Source organism: Mchenga conophoros, linkage group LG5 (assembly GCF_057382185.1).
Source record: "Mchenga conophoros isolate Kocher_MC1m ecotype Shallow Benthic linkage group LG5, M_conophoros_male_GT1.1, whole genome shotgun sequence".
In the NCBI taxonomy this organism is placed as follows: domain Eukaryota; kingdom Metazoa; phylum Chordata; class Actinopteri; order Cichliformes; family Cichlidae; genus Mchenga; species Mchenga conophoros.
Window position 1 is genome coordinate 20,173,927 of NC_140530.1, and position 16,762 is coordinate 20,190,688.

At 40.1% G+C, this 16,762-nt stretch overlaps 1 protein-coding gene across 2 annotated transcripts; it reads right to left on the reverse strand.

Annotated features, from left to right (window-relative positions):
- Positions 1-666: 666 nt before the first annotated feature.
- On the reverse strand, positions 667-15,079 carry LOC146574394 (protein polybromo-1-like). 2 transcript variants are annotated; one of them, XM_085274007.1, is made up of 30 exons: positions 14,962-15,079; positions 11,683-11,832; positions 11,455-11,552; positions 11,190-11,337; positions 10,937-11,086; positions 9,861-9,977; positions 9,707-9,775; positions 9,521-9,619; positions 9,355-9,440; positions 9,178-9,263; positions 8,856-9,072; positions 8,392-8,533; positions 8,105-8,199; positions 7,723-8,002; positions 7,222-7,327; positions 6,489-7,128; positions 6,185-6,396; positions 5,874-6,059; positions 5,608-5,765; positions 5,256-5,507; positions 5,027-5,172; positions 4,605-4,762; positions 4,318-4,501; positions 3,796-3,997; positions 3,505-3,706; positions 3,201-3,353; positions 2,573-2,731; positions 2,147-2,196; positions 1,246-1,459; positions 667-1,077 (listed from the first exon to the last, which is right to left on the reverse strand). In XM_085274007.1, exons 2-30 carry the CDS (start codon positions 11,821-11,823, stop codon positions 914-916), a joined length of 4,914 nt encoding a protein of 1,637 aa, XP_085130133.1. In that variant the 5' UTR covers positions 11,824-11,832; positions 14,962-15,079; the 3' UTR covers positions 667-913. The 2 variants fall into 2 exon arrangements, with proteins under 2 accessions (XP_085130133.1, XP_085130131.1); XM_085274005.1 differs by having other exon boundaries at positions 2,573-2,734.
- Positions 15,080-16,762: the final 1,683 nt, after the last annotated feature.

Here is a 16,762-nt window from a genome sequence, read left to right on the forward strand (position 1 = left end):
TTTCAACAACCACCAAACAACTAAAACAGCAAATGAGAGCAGGTAAATGGACTGCGCACAAAGATGTAAACACAAAGCGCGGACCCGACGTCTCACGAGTCTCACAAGTGTCAGTACTGATAAATGATCAGAATTATACTATTTCTGGCTGTCTAAGTCAAAGTGTGCATCACTTTAGTTCAAAGAACCAGCCAGATTTACTGTGAAGACTGGGTGGGGGGAGGGTAACTGAGTTTATTTGGGTACCAGCACACTGGTAAGGGGGGAGGTGGAATGGCACACATGGGGCTAAACAGGTACTACAACAATGTGTGGAGGTGACACTTGGTAAAATAGGAAGAAAAAAACCTCCTAATCATGTTGAAAATGAAAAAGAAGTGGCCGCACAGTAGAACAGGGAAGATAAAGTATACAAGAGAGTAGGGCCAAGCAAGGCAACTGGAAGAAATAGAAAAAAGGAAGTCATTTTTTCTAGGCTAATAATAGGTCTGGAATAAGTTCAGCCACACGACCATTAGGAAAACATGATTCAGAGCAATGTGTAAAATGCAGGAGTGCAGCATGTGTTACTGAAATGTAATGGATACAGACAGCTGCTGTAGACCTCTCAAGTCATGGTCCTCAGACATAAACAAATACCAAATCAGTCAAGGAATGCAGCCGTGCTGAACTCTTCACATTTTAATTGTGAACGCGTGAAATCCTTCAGTACAGAATGACAGTCATTAACAATAATGCACTTTGAACAGCATATTTAAACTGTAAAACAGAAAACAGCATCAACACAGAAAGCAGCTTGTATGAATGCAAACATTTCTTTTTATTATGACAACACAAAGTAAAGACTTTTTAGTGAGCTTAACCCTCATCCTGTCTCACAGGTTTCGGAACAGAGGCTCGCAGTATGAGCATGCTACAGGTTGTGCATCTGACGGATGTTCAGGGTATCCCGCAGCATTAGGTCACGTAGTCGCCAAAGTGCATCTGCCATTGTCTTGTGGGCGCCCTTACTCTTCAGCCAGTGGGACGGCAGTCTGCTCTCTTGCTCTTTTGTCAAACGCACATCTTGTTTTTGAACTGAAATTGCAAAGACATTAAATCAAAGATGAATATGAAAAAAGTACAATTAAACAAAATATTGGTATTCATGGATAAGAAATACGCGCAGTATGTGGAGATATTTCTACTACTGTAACTACCTTTCTATGTAGGCTGAATGACTAACTATTGAAGTATAAAATGAACCTGAGAGAGCTTGGTCCCACTTGCTAACAGTTGAGGATTCTGCTGTAAGGCCCTCGATGTATCTCAGGTAAGCCTCAGAGTGGAGCACCCGCTGATTTTTGGCAGGCGGGGACACAAACACTGGGGTGGATGGCTGCTGCAGTGCAGGTTGTCCCATCTGAGCCTGACCAGGGTACGGTGGTGGAGCCTGCTGTCCTGGGCCAACCAAACCCATCTAAACATAACAATGCAAGAACTCCATTATTTCTCTGATTCAAACTATAATTCAGCTCAATTCCACTCAATTTCTTTATACAGCCCAATATCACATGTGGAGGTTGAAAGGGTTTTACAAGCAGGAAAAAAATATAAAAAGGACATTCACATTACATTTGATCATCATCAGTACTGACATGTATACAAAGCTATAAAATATTGGCAGCTGCCACTGCTACCCCTCCTAGTAGATGCATGTATGGTATAAATTTGATAAACCTAGGTGACTTCCTTCTTGAATTATTGTATTTACAAGATTTTCAGAAAGGTTGACCTCTGACCTTAAGATCAAGGTCACCAGAATTCGAACTTGTCCAAAATTATTAGTAGATATACCTGTGGTATCAATTCCAAACTCCTACGTCATCTCGTTCACGATTTAGCGGATCCACAAACTCTGAGGTGTAAAAATGCAAATGGTATAAAGGTACACTTTCTTGGAGGGAGCTAAATAAAGTGCAAACATTAAAGAAGTTTTTCAGGTACTCTGTATTGAAGTTGTTTGATGTAAACTTTAAACCAATGACCTGATGATTTCCAGGCTTATATCCAAAACACACATCTGCATCAAGGTTGCAAACTATACCTAGACACAAATCTTATATACAGTTTTAAGGGATTTCTTTTTCAGAGCCCAACTGATTACCTGAGATCCATGAACACTTCCTGCTCCAGGTCCACCTACTCCATTGATACCTGTGAAGATATTAATCCATGACAAATTGGAGCCAGCCAAGTGCTACTGGTTTATATTCCAAATACTATGTTAAAAATACAATACTAGAAATTAACCGGTGTTTTTAGCAATTTCAGAAATGCCAATCGTTAAAAAGATGATCACATGTGGATTTATTAGCATCATAATCAAGGTTATGTTAACACATTACCATCAGGTCTGTTGGTAATGAGCTGCATAAATACCCAAGTCCTTGATGAGACTATGCGCTCTCAGCTGTCTAGTCATCAACTTAAGGACCTCAGCCTATTGGTACAGGTAGCCCCTCCAGCAAGTCAGATTGGTAGACAGGAAGCAACTGCTTGACAGGTGGTGTGGCTATGACAGCACTCTTACCAAAGTATGGTATTCCAGGGAACCCAGGCATAACGCGCAGGAGATGTTGGGGAAAGACAGGCACCCCCATGTGATGTGGTGGTATGCCAGTCATACTAACCATGCCTTCAACATGTCCTTGCAGGGGCATCATAGCTGACCTATATGCACCCATCCTACCTTCTTAGGAAGGAACAGTAGTAACACAAAACAGCAACATGCATTAGTCAAACATGCATTCACTACCAGGCATGCAGTTATATGTTACTATATATAAATGAATGGAAAAGGTCACACAAATGGGAAATGTGCATGAAATCGTTTTAGTGTATGTGCAGCATGGCCAAGCATTCATTTTACCGTATAAACCCTTAAATGGTGTATACCACCCTTTCATGTGTAGGACACTCCATGACCCAATTGAAATGCAGATTCTACGATTTTTATTATGTGTCTGGGTGATGCATAATGGGTGTTATGCACAATTTAAGTTTATGAATTAGGTGAAATAATGTTAGAGGCAATATAAAAGGAAATCACAGCAAAATGAAAACAAAAAATTGAAGATGTGAGTAATTCTAGCAGTTAAGCTTCTTATTCCAGTCTTGTAGTGTGCACTGGGGATCCATCTGCATCTATGAGGGGTTACCTGACACAGGCATCATGCTGGGATTTAGCATCCCCATGGGGGTTGGGGGAGGCACCACCCCCATCAGTGCCCCTACTGGGGTACCTGCTCTAGGGGACGTCTGATGCTGGGCCCTCTCACGTTCCTGTTGCTCAGCCACTTTTGCTGCTCGCTCTGAAACACAAGAAATATAAGTATAAGGTGTTAACTTTATCATTCACAATTCGTGAGCCATAAATAAGTGGATCGATAGATTCAATCAGTCAATCCATCAATCAATCTCTATGCTATCAACTGAATAGGAATATCAAATAAAAATACTCACCTTCATACTCTGCTTTCCTGGAACTGTCCAGGTTCCTCCACTCTGTGCCAACAAGGCGGCTCAACTCCCCAAAGGAAAAGTCTGGGTGCTGAGCTTTTATCACCGCTCGCATCTCACTGCTGAACAGTATGTAACCGCTCATGTTGATCTTCCTCTTTGAGCCTTCCTTCTTTGAAAGCCCTTTTATGGACTTTGGTGTGGACTGTAACCAATCAAAGGGGAATAATCCGTAAAAATACCGCACAATTATTATTGCTCAAAATTATTTAAAATAATTACTTTCATACTAACCTGCGGAGGAGTGTAAGGCATGATATCCATGTCACTAGACATGGAAGACTGCATCTGTGGAAGAGTCTGGTCCCCTAGCTCGCCATCATCATCCCCAAGATCCTCTAGCTCTTCATCAGTCATGTCAGCAAACTTAGCTTCCAGTTCCTCAATTTTCCTATCTAACAGAGGGGATGGCTCCTTCTGGGGTACTATAAGCTTCCTGTACAAGACATTCAGTGTAATTTATTCTTCTTTTCCAAATAAATTCTTCAGTTAGGAAAAGCTTGTTAATTGATTTAAGTTCTCCTTTCAGTAACTCAAATACATACACGGATGGCAGTAGAAAATTAAAGCACACACAGAAATGAAAACCATCCAGTATGAAAAGATCAGCTGTCTCTATGCAAACTATGCCAGTCTTTAAAACAGTTTGGACCAATAAAACATTTATTACTTAGCTCTTTAACACTTAATAGCTGAGACGTCTTGATTTTTCACCAACCAACAATGATAGGCATACATAGCCTACAGACTGTTCACCTAAAATAGTAGATTTCATCTTCCAGCACCTTCCCAGAGAGTGAGAAGCGCTTCAGACCTTTGAATTTCTTCATCTGCTTCTCACTCTCAATGTAGCGGCTCTCACAGAGCAGAACATTCTCTTCAGGCACTTCAGTCGGCCGACATGACAAATAGTCTTTGAAGGACGACACGACACACTTTCCTGTGAAATGAGAACAGATTTGATTAATGCTTTTAAGGATTCTTCTGATAATGTTATCATCATAAAGTAGTACACAAAGCTGACGGTGTTCTGTTTAGGGTACCTATGATGCAGGTCATGGGACAAGTCTCCTCCAGGTTGCTGAGGAACACTTCCTTCTTATAGAACATCTTTGTGGGTTCGTGCTCTGTTTCTTCAGGATGAATAAAGATGGGACCAAAAAAGTAACCCGCTCCATCGCGCATCCACATTTTCTCAATCCTGTTCAATAAAAAATATAAACGACGCTGTTTTTTAAGCATTTGATTAACTATGATCAGCATACAAACAATAGAGTTTCAATTATTATAACTGCAGGGAAGCATGAGGCATATTCCAAATGGCAGTTTGGAAAAAGCAAAATTGAATTGTAAGCACATCTTTATAACTAAGCAAAAATATTAGTATTATAATATATTATAATACTAAGTTTTGTCTGTCATAACAGAAATGCTGACGCAACTTTCACAGGAGCAGCTACGCTACCTGCCAACTCGATGGGGCACAAGTCCATGAGAAGCGATGTAAACGAAGTCTGCTACTTTAAGCCACAGGTTGTTGTAGCAGAGTTGCTCGTAGTACTGACACCCTGGCTCCCCATTGGTCACATCCAATGGCACATCTTCCCTTTCCTGCAGACACAAATCATTTTGCTGACAGCGAGACTTATATGCACACTACCAGTTTTTATAGAAGCAGTCAAATCGCTATTTACCTTGTCTATTATACCATTTGTAATCTTGCTTTCATCTGCAATCTCTGGTGGCTTCTCCTCTTGTTTCTGGGCAAAAATGGATGCCACACGGACTACAGGAAGGGGTACCTCTCTGGGAACAAACCGGACAGAGCTCAAGGGCATCGTCCACATCTTGATCTTTTTGAAGGACTTGGACTTGGCAGAGTAACGGGACTCACAGACATAAACATCCTCCGCTCTGAAGCCTTCAGGATGAAGCTTGAAGTATTCCTTCAATGAAAAACGCATTTAAAACAATAAACAAAACAAAAAATGGCCATAAAACAAAACCTATTATTAATCTAAAAAGAACAAAAAAGCAGTGAATTACCTTCACAAACATGACCACACATTTTCCCATAATCTTGCTGACAGGAGCTTTGTTATAATAGTCACTCTTAAAAACTTCCTTCTCCAGGAATTTCCTTGTAGCCAGATGAAATGTTTCATTTGGCCTATAGAACCAGCAGCCATACAGCCACTTTTCCCCTGTGTGTATAAGCGGTAGAAAAACTTACTCAGTTTTACTGCCTGAAAATATCAATATGATTTTTTGTTTTAATGACAAAACAATTTAGTTAGTGTTAAGAGACTGACCGGTGTTGTCTTGCCAAAGACGCTCAATGTAGATTATATGGGGCTGGAGGTTAGGCTCCGCAGGCTCCACGTACACGTAGTCGCCCACATGGTACATACTGTCCTTGAAGCTGCAGTCCTGACTGTATGTGCGCTGTAGGCCCGACTGCCATGATCCTCCAACAGGATCCTCCCTCTTCTCTGCTTCTGTGAATTCACCACATATTCAGCAAAACAAGGCTATATGCACAGATGCATGGTAGTCTATGATAGCACTTTTTATGGACTTTTAGTTTTAATACATAAAGTGTTTGACATGTTTGACATAATACCGATTTTCTCCTCTTCTCTCTTAATTTTGTCTTCTTCAAACTCCTTAGGGAGCTTCTCTTTCTTCTCCTTTTCGACATCACTATGCAGATGCTTAGAAGTATAGCTGAGCGCTGGGGACATCAAGATCTCTCCGTTCTTACACAGTTCATCTCTGATACGTATGAAGAACTGCTGCAGCTCCACAGCATCTTCAAAGATCTCTGAGTCTGTCCTGTAATGAACAAATGGTGTAACACTAACTTCTGCTTCTTTTAATAATAAGCACTGATTTGGTTTTGTGTACAATGTTCAGCAATACTTTACCGATTCAGTCTTCTGGCCTTCTCCAACACTTCAAACATGTGGTCCTGAAATACATCCAACCTCTTGTAATGGCCTCGATCCACATTATTTCTGATAATCTCAAAATTGAGCGATGGCTTCTCTGGGTTAGCGGGATCAACAGCTGGGATCTCAGCGAGTGAATCGCTGTAACAACGTCCCTCATCATCTTGGTGGCCGAGCACAGAAACAAAGAGGCTGCGAATGAGTTCCTGGATGAGGCGAGGCACATCGGGGACATGGGCATCCTCTCCTCCCTCCAGGTCACGCCTCGTCTCTAACAGCACCCTGTGCAGCAATAGAGCGTCGCGGTAAATCAGAGACTCTGGCTCATTGTAAGTGCAGGCGTTGTTGAACATGAGCACCAAGTCCTCAACCAGAGCATCTACATCCTGGTACTTGTTAGCCAACATGTGGCTCCTGATCTTCTCCATGTCCACAGGTTTCTTGATGGCAATGTAATAGTCAGGCAGCTCAGCACGAGAAGGCAACCGCAGGAAGATCGTGCTGAGACGACGGCCCCGCTTATCAGTGTAGTTCTTGACAGCTTCGTACAGTTCATGCAGTTTCTGCTGTAGAGGTGTTAAATACTTTGACTTCTTTAGAGTAATGCTGTTCTTTCCTGCAACAGAAGTAGGAACATTTCTAATTCTTGACAGATAAGAAATTTACATACTTGCATATATTGTTTGATTATGTTACTTGAGTGACATACTTATTTTCAACTTTGGGGACATCATGTCATCATCATCAGTTGCTGGGCCAAGCTCTTTGCGCTTGTCTTTCATGATCTTCTCTAGGACGTCTGCATCGTTGTAAACCTACAGATACAGAAGTTCAGGGTAGACCCCCTCTAGGTTCAATCTCTGTGTCAAACAAGCCAACTTTCCTTTGATTGGCTGCCCCTTGCAAACAAAAGATTTGAAGTGGCTCCGCTGACAGAACTGCATGGCTTAGATGATGATATCAAAGATATCTGGTCTTAATAAATAAAGTCTGAGCTTCAAGCTCATAGGTGTGTGTATATGATTGATAATAATTAAAAGCTCAAAGGAGACCTTTGAGCTTTTAATTTTTGTCATACTATCTACTCTAATAGTGAAAGAAGGACTTGTCTTCAGGAACAAGAAACAAATCAGCTTCTTTAACTTTAGAAAATATAGAACAAATAACTGGGATCTCTAAAATGTATCAAAAAAAGGGAGGCGCATCAAACCTGAGAGCCTTCCTCATTGTAGTGTCGCGCATTGCGGAACATCAGCTTCATATCTTCCAGCATTGAGTCTTCGGTAAGGTACTTGTCTGAGCGGATATTGTGCTCTATGGTCCTCAGGTCCATTGGTTCCAGGATGACTTTGTAGTAGTCGGGATAGTCCTTCTTCGAAGGCTTGACCATGAAGAGGTCACACAATCTGCGACCAGTGCCAGCTTCTCGCGCCTCATTCACAGCAGCAAAGAGAGCTTTCATCCTGTTTTTCTTCGTATTCTTCTTGTGACTAGAAGCCAGAGAGAAACCACCAAAGAACTGTCACACAGGTATCCCCTTTCCAAGAAATGACCAACTTTAGAGAATTCAACAAGTACGTGACAAAGTGCACCTTTTTCTTTTTGTGCTACTGGTGTCAGAGGTGGCAGAGGAGAGCATGCTGTCGCCATCATCATCATCTCTCTGTAAAAGCTCCTTTCTCTTCATCTAGGTGAAAGGTGATAAAAACAATCCGGAGTTACAATAATTCTTTAACAAAAAAAAGCAACAAAACAAAACACCACAAAACTGGCAGAAAGGTGTAATCTTTAATAATCCATAAAGGAGCTCTTTTTTAAAGAGAATGTCCAAGCAAATCCAACATAGACGCACAACTACAAGGAACAGGCAGGCACTGACCTGCTGAATATGCTGAAGTTTTAGAGCACGCTTGTAGATGGAAGAGTGAGGAACGTTGTAGCGCTTGGCATTCTCAAACATCAATGTCAGATCTGAGTCGATGTGCTCAACACTCTCATACTCGTTGTTTTTCATCTTGTTCCTGTGGGGAATTATGGGCTCTCACATTTGGGAAGGAGGGCACAGGAAAACTGAACTGTACAGTGAGTGTGTTTGATGCCACATTTTCCCACATAAGATAAAAAAGACAGGATGCAGGTGAAAAAAAAATAAAACAAATCATTGATGAAAACATTGAAGAACAAATGAGGAACAAAACGAGCTGATATTTGCCAATATAAGAAAATGAAGTTTTCTTTCTTGATTTCTTTAAATTCTGAACTACAAATAATTTTGCCAAAAAAAAAAAAACAACAAGTTTAAGAGCATGAAAACAGCACTATGAAAACACAGTTCTGTCATACTTGATCTGATGAAGGCAGATGGGCTGACTAATCTGGTGGTAGTAGTCTGGGTAGTCTTTCCTGGACGGTAGCTGCAGGAAAGGCTCAGAAATCAGCTGGCCCTGGCTGTTCCTGGCACCGCGCACAGCTTCATACAGCTGGAAGATGGGATTACTCATGTCCATGTTAGAGGTCATACTCTCTGCCTCTGATTCTCCCTCATCATAGTGGACAGACCCTGTCAAACACAGGAGATAAATGGCTAATGGCTAATCTCTGTTACAACACCGTAAAGAGCAACTTAATCAACATCCAACAGTTTAACAATGAGATGATGATGTACCGGAGAGTATGCCTTCCTCATCACTTTCATACTGAAGAGCCATGGTGATAGCTGAGAGGCGGTCTCCCTGTGCAGATCTTCTATTCCTTGCAAAGACAGACAGAAAAATTTAAAGAGCCGAGTCAAAACCACACAGTTAACACAACTTCTCTCTACATTATTCCAGGTGTTAAGTACCTGATACGAATGCTGGACTTGATTGGCTCTCCGTGTTCTATCTCTGACTTCTTTTGTGCAAAAATCTTTTTAATGGTGTTTGCATCCTGCAAGACAACAGCAAGTCACAAGTTAGTGTCTTGGACACCAGCAATAGCCTGTATCGTGCTTTCAGATGCACCCTGACCTTAAACACCTGTGATCCAGGCTCATTGTAGGTTTTGGCATTCTTGACCAACAAGTCTATGTCCTTAGCCATGGCATTGACACTCCTGTAATGGCCCAACTAAAAGCAAAAGTATTGGTTGGACATTTCATTAAGAAAATATTTAAAAACACTAAATCAGAATTTAACAGGAAAATATAAGCGTACCTGAATCTTTTGAGCGATGATTTTCAGATCTATTGGTTCCTTAATGATGGCATAATAATCTGGGTATTGCTAAATGAAAAGGGCAAACTGCAAATCAAACTAAACAAACGTATTTTATGTTTCATTTTACAAGTCATACTCGAGGTTCTCGTACCATTTTGGAGGGAAGCTTCTGGAACAGCTCGCTGACAAGGCGACCAGTGGGCTCAGTGTACGACACCACAGCATCAAGGAGCTGCTCAAGGACTTCTTTCAAACAGGTAGGTGCACTCTGATATGCAAGTATTTACATGAGTCAAGCAGCAAAATACAGTATCATCTTTAGTCATGTCAGCTGTAGACCGTATTCTCTTTACTGACACAGTAAAAGATGGCTTTTAGATCTGTTACTGCTGGGACTGAGTTTAAAAGTCCTTAAAACAGATGAGCTAAATGTTTCACATGACAGAACTGCAACTGCAATATCTTCAGAAAAATTTAAAGTCCTATCCGGTCGCTACTTCTTCTGCTAAGATCAGTGTTAGTATCTTGGTATAAAGTTTACATAATGCATTAAAATTTAATCACACTTTCTATTAAAAAAATTTGTAATTCATGATTAATTTTCTCATTATTACTACACATAAAAGTGATCAGCTTTATTAACAAATTAACCCCTGGAGAAATCTTGCTGTTTAAAGAGCACAATGGCATTAATTGATCATTATCATTTTAACTGTAGGCTGCAGTCAGAAAACAAAGCAACGACCTGTTACTCTGTTGCTGCATTTATTGCTTAGTTTGCTTGTGTGACTCATATTTTAACACAGCAACCTCATGTTTGTAGATTTTTGGTTTTGGTCTTTTGGTGAGTTTAGCGCTGGTAAAATATTAAAAATAGCTGTGACGGTAAGTAAAGCAAATCAAATAACCTGAGTATAAACTTCAAATAGCCCAAATCAAACTTTTCTGTTTGCCAATCCCATGGAAAACTGAAAACCCAGTGAAATACTTCATACATATGCAAGTGTGGAATAGTGCAAAGAATGGGACACTCCAGTTGTTGCAGGGCTAATATGGCTAACATAATTTTTAGCTTTGATCAAAACTACACTAACTAGAGCTGTAGTAAAAATGCAACTGAGGGTTAGCTTTGCTGATTACTAACAAAATACAGAGAGATGATTCAATGCTGATTCTGGCCAGTAGATGGCTTATACTGAAGAATAACAATGTATCCCTAAAATGCACCTCATCTTCGGTAGATCCTCCAGGGTTGTCTTGTGCATCATATCCATCTTCATCATCTTCATCATATTCCCCTCGCTGAACAAACTCATTTTTGGTGCGCAGGTAAAGGTCCCACAGTTTGCAGGCTGCTCTGTATTCTGGACTGTCCGACTACATTAGGGCAAGACAAATTAATTTTATGTTCATACTCTGGACCTTACACTTCCTTTACAAATATGTTAAACCATTTAGAGTAGAAATATCTATTTGTTACCTTATAATAAGTCTTTGCATTGTTGAATAAAAGTTGAAAGTCACTAGTTAGTTGTTCAACATCATCGTACTCCTCCATCTTTAATTTTTGCTGGATCTTCATCATGTCAATAGGCTGAGACACCACGTGGTAATAGTCTGGCTGATTCCTGTAGGAAAATTAGACTTTTTTTGTAATGTTTGTATTCAACTTCACATTTTGGGATTGCTATTATAGGATTTTAATAATGTAAGTATATCTAATGATCACTCATCCCTCTCATCACCTCCTTTTCGGGGCTCTAATGAAGAGCTCACACAACATCCTCCCCTGGTCATCCTTGTAATCTCTGATTGTGTTGTATAGTTCGTGGCATACAGCGATCTGTAAGGCAAAATTTAAACACTTAAAAACACCCACACCCTTTTCATCATTAAATACTTACGGTCAGTGTGGCACTATAATTCTCACAGTTCATTTTTTAAGAAATGGTAACTGAAATTTGTAAAATTACAGGATCCACAGTAGGAATGTTTGAGGTCCTTCTCCTCTTTCTCCCAAATGAAGGCACTAACGATGAAGCCTGGCTATCGTCAAAATCTCCTCCACTCACACTGCTAGAGGGAGACGTCGCCCTTCTCCTTTTCAAGGCCATGACGAACCCCTGAGAAGACAAAGTCCAATTAAGTAACAGCATTTGGGAAATAATGCACAGAAATAACAGAGCTATACTCAGTTGTACTGTATCAGAAGCAGATGATTAGATTGTCACTCATGAAAATTATAAACTGATATTATGAAGTCAAAAGATTTGCCAGCTGTTCACGGCGGTGCTGCTGTGACTTTCCTTGGAGTCAAAAGGGATGAACATAAAATAACAATTTGACGTGTGATTTCCTATACCTACAGATAACGTGGTCTCAAAATCTCACTAAGATGATTTCATGTATTAAACATAAAGTTGCCTTAAAGTTTAGAACTGGTCTCTTCCCCTTCTTGACAGATCCTCTCATCCTTAAGCGCAACATGTACTGCAAATGGCATGAAAAGGGCAGAAAATAAACAAAGAAATCAGGCTCGAAGCATACAGTGTGGCTCTCGTTTTCTTGATTTAACAAGAAAATGCAGGTTTCTCAAGTATTCTGGATTTCTGGCATACACTTTCACTTTGAAAAACTAGCAATAAATGATGTTACTTCTCGTTATAGTAAAAGCAATTAAGTATTTAGTTAAAGGAGTCTCAGTAAAATCAAGAACGTCAGTGAAAACAATTTCCGCAAACCCTTTGTTGTACACACAACCACACTGTATGACTAATAGTTATGAAAATGATTAAAAATCTAAGCAAGTAAAGCTTAAATGAGTATGAGAATGGGGAGCATGAGAGACTCCCACTGAAATGATCCACTGTCACTCCGCGGGGGTTCAGCAATAGTTATTAGTATTAGTTACAGTAGTTCAGTTAGTAGTTACTAATCTTATTCCCAACTCAAAGTTCTTCCTCAAACCCACATTTTTTCCTTTACACATGCACTCAACAGGCACTTTATTAGGTACATCTCGCTAGTACTAGGCTGGCCTCCCTTTTGCCTTCAGAAATACAATAATTCTTTGTGACGTCGATCTAACAATGTGCTGGAAACATTCCTCTGAGATTTTGGCCCATATTGACATGATAGCATCACATAGTTGCTGCAGATTTATGGGCTGTATATCCATAATACCAATATGCCGTTCTACCACATCGCAAAGGTCCTTTATTCAATCAAGATCTGGTGACTGTGGCGACCATTTCAGTGCACTGTCATTTTCAAGAAACCGGTTTTGTGACATTGCACATTATCCTGCTGGAAGCAGGCATCAGAAGATGGATGCACTATGGTCATAAAGGGATGGACATGGTCAGAAACATTACTCAGGTAGGTTGTGGTATTTAGGCGATGCTCAGTTTAAGAAGGGGTTGAAGTGGGTCAAGAAAATATCACCGGCCTCATTACAACACCACAATCAGGCTTAACCATGAATATAAGGCATGGTGATTTGACAAGGTTCAACGTGATTTGCATTCAGAGATGATCTTCTGCATACCTTGGTTGTAATGAGTGGTTATTTGAGTTATCTTTCCCTTCCTATCAGCTCAAAGCTATTCTCCTCTACCCTCTGGCATCAACGAGGCATTTTTATCCAGAGAATTGCCCGCACTGGATATTTTTCCTTTTTCGGATCATTCTCTGTAAATCCCTAAAGATGGTTGGGTAAATCCCAGTAGATCAGCAGTTTCTGAAACAGCCAGTCTTGCACCAACAAACATACCATGTTCAAAGTAATTAAATCACCTTTTTTCACCCAATTCTGATGCACGGTTTGAACTTCAGCTGGTCATCCTGATTACATCTACTTGATCTTTGCATTATTGAATAAACTGCAGTCCCATGTGATTTGCTGATTGTATATTAGTTATATGTTATATTAGTTTTATGTAATAAAGAGGTTAGTGAGTGTATGTTCACGTAGGGTGTACTTGATACCCATCATCTAACTGACATTCACACCCATTTAAAACCAACGACTGCGTGTAGACTGTGTACCCAGAAGAAGCCCACACAGTTGCAGGCAGAACATGCAAACCAGCCTGTAGAATCCAAACCCATCTCTAAAATACCGCATCACTGTACCCCAAGTCAATATAGCCCATAGCTTACATTTTATTTAATACATACATATCCATTTAAAGTGTGGATTCTGAAATACACACATTTTGTCTTCTTATGTTTACTTTTATATTATACATGACATTTTTACATTATACAGGAGTATTCTTTAATGTACAGAAAGTGAGGATGCTCAACTGTTAATTCTTGTACCAACGCTAATGTGTAAAATGACAAAGTACCAAATGATCAGTATTATTGTTGTCATTCATTCCTCTTTGTGAAACAGCCAAAGTAGGATTTATGCAGCACCATAGGTGAACACTGGCCACTGCTCTCAGTAAATGTAATGCAGATTTTTGGCTGCTATATCCCTGTAGAAAAGCAGTAGTAGTAGAAAGCTTAGTCTGCCTCTTAAACTAACTGTACCCATTTACAGAGTAAACAGCAGTGATCCTCATACATATGTGATATCAAACAATAGGCCTAACGCAGAAATGTCAATAACTGTAATAAAAAATATACTATTGGCACTGTGTACAGTGGAAGGAGGACCAAAAAGGCACGTTGGAGCCTTAAATGATGAATTTAAAGGTATTTAACATATACTTTCGGGAGAGGAGAACTAGGAAAATGAAGGTGTTTAAAAAATAAAATAAAAATAAACAAACCCTCTGCTCTCCTAGTAGGTTTTAAGTACCTTATTTTACGTTGTTAAATGCTGCAGCTCACTGCTTTCACCTCGAATGACATTTCGCTTAGTGCGCGGCAATGATGCTGGTATGTCTGGAGGTCTGACTCGCCAAGAATGTTAACAGCTCTCCCTTAATGCTCCCCAGCAGCTGCGCACAGGCTGCCGTCCAGCGTGCACACATCAGCAGCCTAGCATGCAGAACGGCAGCTGTCCACACACCTGAGTGTCTGTCACTCAGCGTGGACAGGTACGCACCTCGGAGCAGCTAGCCTTAGCTACAGTTAACGGTTAGCCTTAACGTTACCTGGTGGGTTAAAGCCTAGACAAAGGCATCACTGTAACGACGACTAACGTTACAAAGCTACCGTTATGTGCACCGACGACACTTGTATAAGGAGAGAAAAAACATACACACACGTTTTACAACTTGACATGGCTGTGTGCTTACCTTTTGTGAACACGACAGCACTACACCCACAAAATCTTAACCATCAAGTAAGCCAATCACTTATCGATTTTAGGTAGGGGGACAGAACTGTAACGTTCTCGCCAATGTAACCTTTATTTCCGTTTGCTTACCTTCACAATAAAAGCGCAGATGAATTTGACGTAGTTATACATGCGCATTTACATTATTGTAATTTCTTTTCTTCTCTTGTCACTTTACTGTGGGGTTTGTTCGATAAGGAGTTGACATAAAAGGGACTACTTTAGTATATATAAACTGTCCCATGCCAGAATTATAAATAAAAAGGGTCAAACTGGACTTGAAAAGGAGCGCAAATGGACTTCCGGTTAGTTCAAAATGATTTTACTAACTTTTACTGCGCCATTAAAACCTCATTGTTGTTAGTCAAAAAACCTATTGAGCTGTCAGACTTACCTAAACTGTAACTCCAGTTACATTAAGCAGTAACTTTCCACGTATTAGCCCATGTTTGTGCCATATTCACACAAACTCATTTTGCCACATTCAGTCAAGAAAAACAATGGTAAATGGACTGGTTCTTATATAGCGCTTTTCTACTCTACCTGAGCACTCAAGCTCTTTATACAACATTCCTCATTTACCTATTCATAAATTTTTTTCTATGCTTTCTTTCTTTCTTTCTTTCTTTCTTTCAATCATTCATTCATTCATTTATTTATTTATTTATACTCCAATGGATGGATCGGATAAGAACTTGGAGTTAGAATCTGGCCGCGGATATTTGGCATGCAGACTGGAGCAGCCAGTTAAACCATTGAACCACAAACCTTCTGATTAGTAGATGACCGGCTCTACCTCCAATGGATATTACATCCATAATGTTATGTCATGGCTTTTTCTTCTTCGTTTACTTTTTTTTTTGCAGTATTTGCACATGAAGTTTAAAAATGCTTTAAAATATATCAACAATGTTTTCTTCCTCTTTTGGCTGCAACCAGTGGTCACCACAGTGAATCATCAGCCTCCACCCTCACCCTATCCCTAGCGTTCTCTTTGACAACCAACCCTCTGAATGTCCTCCATCACTAAATCCATGAATGGCATGTTAAATGGCATATTTAACATCTTTTGTCCAATATCTCCACCGTCCCCGGTGAGAACGTCCAAGCCTTCTCAGTCTTGCCTCTCTACCTTTCTCTCCAAACTGCTCAGCCTGAGCTGACAGTTGTGGTCACTCCCGATAAAAGTCTTAGCATCTTCAGCTTTTCCACCTCCAGCTCAGCCTCCTGTTTGATAAGAGATGGCAAAAAACAATAGGATCTTGGAGGACATGGGAATTATGTGAAATAGCAGAAGGGGGTCTGATGTCCTCCCAATCCTGAAGACCTGAAAAAAAGGGAAAATATATGTAACATAATTTATACATCAAATTAAGTTCTGAATGTAGCTGGCCAAATAGTCATGCCATAGTCACATATGACTTGTGGCACAGAATTTATCTTCTAAAGCCCCAGAAAACAGGACAATATCAGATTTCTTGGGCAATAAGAGGGCACTGGGGAAACCTGTCACCCAGCTTGAAATCCTTTTATTGAAAGATTCACTAATATGAACATTGATCTTGTTGTGTGACAATGAAGTAGTTATTCTCAATTCTTCTACTGTGATATTTAGAAAGAGGAATCTCAACTATTGGATAGATTGTGGTAGACAGATACCCCTTCAAGATAAGTTTGTGGTCCTCTGTCTTTGCATCTCGTTCCATCATTAGGTGAATATTTTAATAGAATTGCTAATGATGAAATAGCTGTGTTACTAG

Bases quoted from the DNA above. Each gene is read 5' to 3' on its own strand.
- LOC146574394 (XM_085274005.1), bottom strand. From the start codon at position 11,823: ATGGCCTTGAAAAGGAGAAGGGCGACGTCTCCCTCTAGCAGTGTGAGT. The intron at 9,978-10,936 runs GTGCATTTTAGG...CTTGCATATCAG, and splicing joins GAGGATCTACCGAAGATGAG to AGTGCACCTACCTGTTTGAA. The intron at 9,620-9,706 runs GTACGCTTATAT...TTTTGCTTTTAG, and splicing joins TCATCGCTCAAAAGATTCAG to TTGGGCCATTACAGGAGTGT.